At 56.8% G+C, this 6,576-nt stretch overlaps 1 protein-coding gene across 2 annotated transcripts in view; it reads right to left on the bottom strand.

The window, feature by feature from the left end:
* Positions 1-159: 159 nt before the first annotated feature.
* The window catches only part of SMPD3 (sphingomyelin phosphodiesterase 3, neutral membrane (neutral sphingomyelinase II)), a 76,918-nt gene continuing 70,501 nt past the window's right edge, over positions 160-6,576 (bottom strand). For both annotated transcript variants that reach the window (XM_004690440.2, XM_012730779.1), the window contains exons 4-9: positions 5,100-5,175; positions 4,830-4,985; positions 3,235-3,324; positions 2,908-2,971; positions 1,130-1,292; positions 160-871 (exon numbers count right to left, since the gene is read on the bottom strand). In XM_004690440.2, coding sequence (XP_004690497.1) covers positions 770-871; positions 1,130-1,292; positions 2,908-2,971; positions 3,235-3,324; positions 4,830-4,985; positions 5,100-5,175 — 651 coding nt within the window. In that variant the 3' untranslated portion in view covers positions 160-769. The remainder of the gene's footprint in view (positions 872-1,129; positions 1,293-2,907; positions 2,972-3,234; positions 3,325-4,829; positions 4,986-5,099; positions 5,176-6,576) is intronic.

Genomic DNA, 6,576 nt, shown 5'->3' with positions numbered 1-6,576 from the left:
CTAGATGACCTGGATTTGGGATGCTTATAAACTCACACTGACCATTCACTTCTTGCCCATGTACCTGAGCCTAATTGTACCCCCATCGTTGCAGGGGTCCTTGTAGCGTGTAAACAAGGAATGCTGCTGCTCCAGCTTGTCGTCTGCAGGAAAGGAGAGGGGGGGGGAGTCCAGGCTTGCTGGTAACTGGACACAGCCCTCTGGTCCCTGCATGTGAGCTGTCGGGCTGGAGGCAGCCAGCTGGCGGCCCTGTGCCCAGAAGTGCTTCTTTGGCTGGTTCTGATTGTGTTTGGAGTTCGGCCTTGGGTGAGGCCCGAGCGAGGGTCTGTGTGGCTACGGCGTGGCACATGGCATGCGGGCAGCGGGCATGCGAGGGTGCAGGCATGCGAGACAACATGGCAGCAGACGAAAAGAGTGAACCCTGGACAAAGCTTGAGAAGAGATACAAAGAGTACAGAAGCCCGGTTCTCATACTAACCCACCGGTTACAAACTAGGTTGTGCTGTAGAGTCGTAGAAAATCACGTTGTGAAAGAATGGCACTGGTTGGGCACCTGGGGCTCCCTGGGTGGGCCTGACTCCTGTCCTCGGCGTGTGCCCCAGAAGTGCAGGGCAGTGCTGCTTCAGCTCACCGGGGCTGCGGCTCCTCCCAGGCCCCTGCCCTCCTCCCCCAGCACCAGGGGTGCTTGCCGGAGGGGACATGGCCCGGGAGGAGCTGCCACGGCTTTAAGGGCTGGCAGAGGCCTGCTGCTCCTGATTACTTGGCTGGTTTATGACTCCTCCTCCCCTGAAGACACCATTAGCCGCATGGCCACCGGGAGGTGGTCTGTCAGGCCCGACAGCTGAGTGACAAAAATGAATTCTTCCACCTCCTGTAGGGGCAGAAGCATTGGGTTAGACTCACAGAGCATCTTGCAGAGAAGGGGCCTGCTGGGTGGGGCGGGGTGGGGCTGGCCCAGATCTTCCTGCAGGCAGGGTGGGTGGGAGCTGGAGCAGCCTCTGGGGCCCCTGAGGTCCTAGGATTAGTAAGTCTCGTTTTCACAGGGGAGCTTAGTGCCAGGGAAGGGTGAGTGCATAGGCCCCCAACCAAGACAGGCACAGCCTATTGCCTTGCCCTACTGTAGACTCACGGCCTTCCAGTCTGGGCACAGCCCCTCCTCCGCGTGCAGCAGGTAGTCGATGCGCCGGCCATTGCCCTTCAGCAGGTCCTTGCGCCCCTTCTGGCCTCCCCCAGGGCTCTTGCTGGTGGGGAAGGCGAGGTACTCCCGGCGGCCTTCTTCACTCTCCAAGACCCTGCTCACAGACAGGAAGGCAAGTGAGTCCCAGGTACTGAGTATGGAGCCACGCTCTCAACCCCAAGTGAGTAAAAAGCAGGTAAGCCCAGATTCCTGCATTTAACTGTCTTCCCCGTGGGCCCAAAACGGGACTGAGATGGAGGGAGAGGTTGAACCTACATGTTCTGGCTTACTGGGCCACCCCGGCCTGTACAGATTGTCCCATGTCCACTGTGGTTCGCCACCTTTCCCCTCTACTCGGAAGTGGGCCTCGGCGACAGCGTGGGCCCAGCACCACCCAGCATCTGTGGTGAGCTGGGGCCAGCACTGCACTCTGCCCTGGAGCTCTGCTCTGAACCAGTAGGGGTCTGTCTGGGAGAACCCAATCTTTGCTGTGAACCCCAGGAACCCTTCATGCCCCCAGGCTGCCCATGGCTTTTGTTTCAGGCCAGCAGGCAGGTGGGGGAGCCAAGAGAGCATCCAAGGGAGGCCAGCAGGTAGGTGAGGGAGCCAGGAGAGCATCCTACTTCTTAGAGGAAACTGCCATATGTGCTGAGGTGCTTGACAAAGTTTTACTGGGGTGGCTGGGTACCCGGGTGGGACCTGATACCCCAGGTCTGAGTCTGCTATCTCCTCATCTGCCAGGAGGCAGGTAGGGGCCTGTGTCCTTCCTGTGGGTCTTAACAGGAGTCAGGGCAGGCTCAGGCCCGTGTTGGGCGGTGGGAGGTGGCACAGGTGGGCCAGGGCAGCTGATGACTGGACCAGTGGAAAGGCTGCTGGCAGGCACAGCCAGCAAACCTGGGTCCCTGCAAGGCCTCTGAGCCTTGAGATAAGTAGACTAATAACATGCAGAGCATCATTACCTATCAGAAGTGTGATCTGTTACTGTCCTTTGCCTTTGGTAATTAATTCAGCATCAATGTTCTAAGAGTTACTGATAGTCATTTTTTAATCATCATCTCATAAAAAGATAATTTTCTCAGTATAGGATGATGTTTCAAATTTAGTCTGTAATCTAATTAATTGGCCCAAATTAGCTGCAAAGAGCCATCGCTGTGACTGCAGTCTCAGACAGAGAATTATAAATTGGTTCTGCTGCCGGCCTCTCAACTGTGTTCTTTACGGAAGACTCATCAGGTTCAAGAATGAAGTTTGGTTGCAATAGGACTGTCTTGTCTTTGAAAATGACCACCAGTGTCCTTCTCTTATTTTGATTTGCCTACTGGATGGCTGCCAGAGCAGTGGGCGCTGTGGAGCAGACCACATTCCCAGGGCTCTTTGCAACCCTTGCTCTGCCCTGGGGAATCTGGCCCCTTTTCCTGTGTTGGGCAGGTCCCCAGGGTAGGCTGAGGCCTGAGCAGGCCAAGCTCATAAAGAAGCCCAGAGCTGGGTGCTGGTGTTGACCCCAGGCCAACTCAGAGGTTTCTTCTTGCCAAGGCCAGCCCCTGGGGTGTGAGGGCCTCCACCTGTTCCCAGCTTCAGTGTCTGAGGCTCTCAAAGGCTTCCTGCCCCAAAGGTGTGCTCTCGTCTGCCCCGTGCACTTCTCCACTCGAGTCAGGTGCTTATCACCTGGAGCCTCCCTGGGTCACCAGCCCATCAACCTGCCTGCAGCAGCACGGGTGCTGGGTGCTTACTTTTGCAGATTGTCAGGGGTGCTCACATCCTCATCATAGAGGCCATCTGTGTCCAGCAGGGTACCTGGGAACAAGGGAGTGAGAGCAGTCACGGTGGGCAGTTCTCAGCAACCCAGGGAGAGCTGCCTCTGGGGCGGGAGAGGCAGGTGAGGCCTGGCCTGCCTGAGTAGCTGTGTAGCCCCACTGCCCTCCAGCAGCAAGTTCTTGGGGGCAGGTCCTGAGGTCTTTGGGAAACCTGTGGGGAACCAGCCTCGTGTAGTAATAGGGCTCATGGTGGGCTCAGGCCTCAGCCGTGTCCCTCCCCGCCCTCCCCCAGCCCCAGCTCACCGATGGCCCATGACTTCTCTTCCCCAGGCCCCAGGCGGCAGGGGTCCTTGTAGCGTGTAAACAAGGAATGCTGCTGCTCCAGCTTGTCGTCTGCAGGAAAGGAGAGGGGGTACTGTGGACTCGGGATGGCTGGCAGCTCCTGGGGGGTCTCCCACCCCTGGTTCCTGTCAGCTGCGCCGACCAGATGACACCTGGTCCCTGTCCCTCAGGAAACTGTGTCTAGGTGGGGCTCTGGTTCATTGGCCATTGGTCTGTGTCCTTGAGGGTGCCCCTCTGCTGCCCACACACTGGCGTCCAGCTTTCTGTCTGCCTGAGCACAATGGTCATTCATTGTTCCTTTTGGGCTCCAGAACTTATGGAGCCCAGAACTTGTGGCAAACCCTATGGGGTCTATCTGATGCTACACTGGCGGGGCCTGGGACCCCCAGACATCTGGATGTTCAGCCTAATAAGGGATGCACCCCACAAAACTTGGGGAGAACTGACCTACCACTGCTGACCCACTAGGGCATCAAGAGCCTTTCTGAGCCCCTGGGGAGGAGGGACAGAGGGACAGGAGTCTGACCAGTGGGAGTCTCTCTCGACAGCCTCTAATAATCTGGGTCCCCATCCTGACTCAGGAAGACTGCTGGGGTGCCCAGCCTTTGGAGCTGGCATGGGACTTTGAGGGGGACATCGTGCTGCCGTGGGCAGGCTGTGCTCCGTGGTGGGCTCTGCTCGGCCCACTCACCGAATCGCCACCACTGCCAAGTAGTCCCTTTGGGTCATGAACAGGGTGAGCCCCACCCTTGGTATCTTCAGGCTTCTTGCCTTCACTGAGAGATGGGCCCGAGCTCTCAGACACCCTGTCCCCCACCCATCTGCAGTCTCCCCTGGTGCCTGTGGCCAGTGGGGAGCCCAAGAGCCAGCGAGCTAGAAGTGGGTGGGTGGGTGTGGTTCCTCGCACTTAGCTTCTAGGGCCAAAAGAGGTTCAGAGCTGCCCCTGGAATCAGCATGATCATCTGAGTCACAGGCCAGTTTGTTTAGTCAGTTATTTATAATTTCACCAATGATACACTTTTCCTCTTTTTGCCCAGTAGCTTAAAGCGTGATTTCCAGGGTTCAAGTCCCATTTCAGTCACTCCATGACTGTGTGCTTTGGACTAGTTACCAACCCTTTGGGTCTCAACTGCCGTGCCAGAGCCCACTCTCAGAGTTGCTGAGACAGAACTGAAACAGTTGGCCTGTGAATTGTCCTTAGAATTTCGTCCAGTGCAGAGAGAGCTGAGTGAAGAGGTAGTGAAGACTAAACTTGCCCTAGTCTGAGTTTCCAGGGCCCCACGCCTTCCCAGTCAGGTTCTTTTTTCAGGTGTCACCTTTGTCTCCAGTAAGGCAGCCCCTGAGCTTTCTAGGCAGAGCGTGGGCTTTTTCTGTTCTGAACTTTCTAGGGGGCAGGGCAGAGAAATCATAGACTTGCTAATACCCCACCCACATGCTCACAAGGAGCAGGAAGTTCTTCAAGCTGTCTAACCCAGGTCTTTCCAGCCCTGTTGGGGGGGGGGGGTAGCCCACCCCTTCCCCAGGAGCCCATAGAACAGGGATGAGCCAGGCCTCACCAGAGGAGCAGTTGTCAAAGTTCAAATCTCCACAGATGACGTCAAATGCCACCAACTCATCGGGGTTGGCTGTGCTGGACGAGGAGGTAGATTTTCGAAAATCAGCCAGCCAGTCCTGAAGCATGTCCAGCTGCTCACACCGAATGGCACTGTCCTCTGCAGGGCAGAATGTGGACAGCTGGTGATGAAGCTGTAGCCAGACCCCAGTCAGGCCCCAGCACCAAGTCTGGCTACTCCCCTCCCCGTGAAAAGCGTGGCCTCGGACTCTACCTGGCAGGGCATGCAGGTGTGTGCAGGAGATGTACCCGACAATTCTTTGGTCCTGAGGTGTGCTTCCCACCTGCACCTGTGGGGGAGAAGGTAAGCACGATGAAGCAAAGAGACTCCCTGGTGCTGCCCACCCCCACCAGAACAAGCCTAGCTTTGTTGGTCCCTGGCCCAGGTAGGAACAATACATCTTGCTTCTAGGAGCTTCTAGTGCAGAAGGCAGAGGCATAAAGAAGTACCAGACTGTGGCCTGGTAAGTACTACTGGCAGTTCATGCAAGGCTTCATATTCCCTCCCCAAACCACTGCTGTTTCCTGCTGCCTCGGCACAGTGTCCACGTGAATGACCCTTATATGCCAGCCCTCAGATGCTGTTCACTCCCTCCTGGTGTCTCCTCTGTCCCTCAGTCACACCCTAGAGTCAGTCTGACAGCTAAGTGGGGCTCCCCTCTGTGACATGACCCAGCTGCAAAGCGCACCACTGTCCCTCTGCTGTGAAAAGCAAAGCACCCATACTCCTCACACTTCTCCCCATCCCACCCCCGCTCCATGAGAAGTCACTTCATCTTTTTGGCTATTAGTCCCTCAGTTTGGGGTGACAGCCATGACCTGTGTCCCTATGGCCTGTGTCTGAGGCTGGCCCCAGGTAGTCACAGCCTCTGTCCTGAACCCCGTGCCTCCTTCACCACTCCTAGGGGTCAGATCTTCACCTGACTTCCTGCCTAGCCCACAGATGACCCTGGCAGGCTCTCTCCAGAGGTGGCTGTAATGAAACCAAGCTTCTCAATAATGTCTCCTGGACAACTACAAATGCACACTCCCCACCCTGTAGCAAGTCACTGGGGCCTGAGCCATTGTCGGGGCTGTGGCCGAGGAGGTGAGGGATGGCCGCCCAGCCTGCCAGCTCCCCCAGGGCCCTGGCTATGGCACAGCAGCTGGAGGCTGTAAGGGGAAGGCCCCTCCTGGATGTGCTCCCAGGACAGCCTGCGGGCACCTTCCTTTGGGTGGCCCCGATCCTCTTGGCCATGTCCCAGCTGTCTTCCAGAAATTTGACAGTGCGCCGCAGACTAGAAGTGAAGAGCGCCCGAGTTGGGAACTCTGCAGGGACGGTCACCCTAGAGGCCAGTTCTGTGAGGGGCCCTGCAGCAGCGGAGGCGTGATCATCACACCCCTGTCCTTTAGCGAAGGGAGGCCTCCGCTCTGAGAGCCTTTCCGTCTTCCTATTACTGATGAAGTTGAATTTGCACCGTTATCTTCCATGTGGGTTTCACATCATCACTCTCGTTGCTTCCTGTATCTCTTCCTCCCCTTTCCAAGTGGGGATTGAGGTCTTTCCCAGCATCTTTTCTTTGGTGGTGGTGGGGGGGGTGGTGTTTGTCTAGCTACATGACTGCAGGCTAGATGACCTGGATTTGGGATGCTTATAAACTCACACTGACCATTCACTTCTTGCCCATGTACCTGAGCCTAATTGTACCCCC

This window comes from Condylura cristata, unplaced genomic scaffold (genome assembly GCF_000260355.1).
Source record: "Condylura cristata isolate star-nosed mole 26May11 unplaced genomic scaffold, ConCri1.0 scaffold00028, whole genome shotgun sequence".
Taxonomy (NCBI): Eukaryota; Metazoa; Chordata; class Mammalia; order Eulipotyphla; family Talpidae; genus Condylura; species Condylura cristata.
Note: the sequence above shows the minus strand (reverse complement) of the source record. Positions and strands in the feature narration are given on the sequence as shown.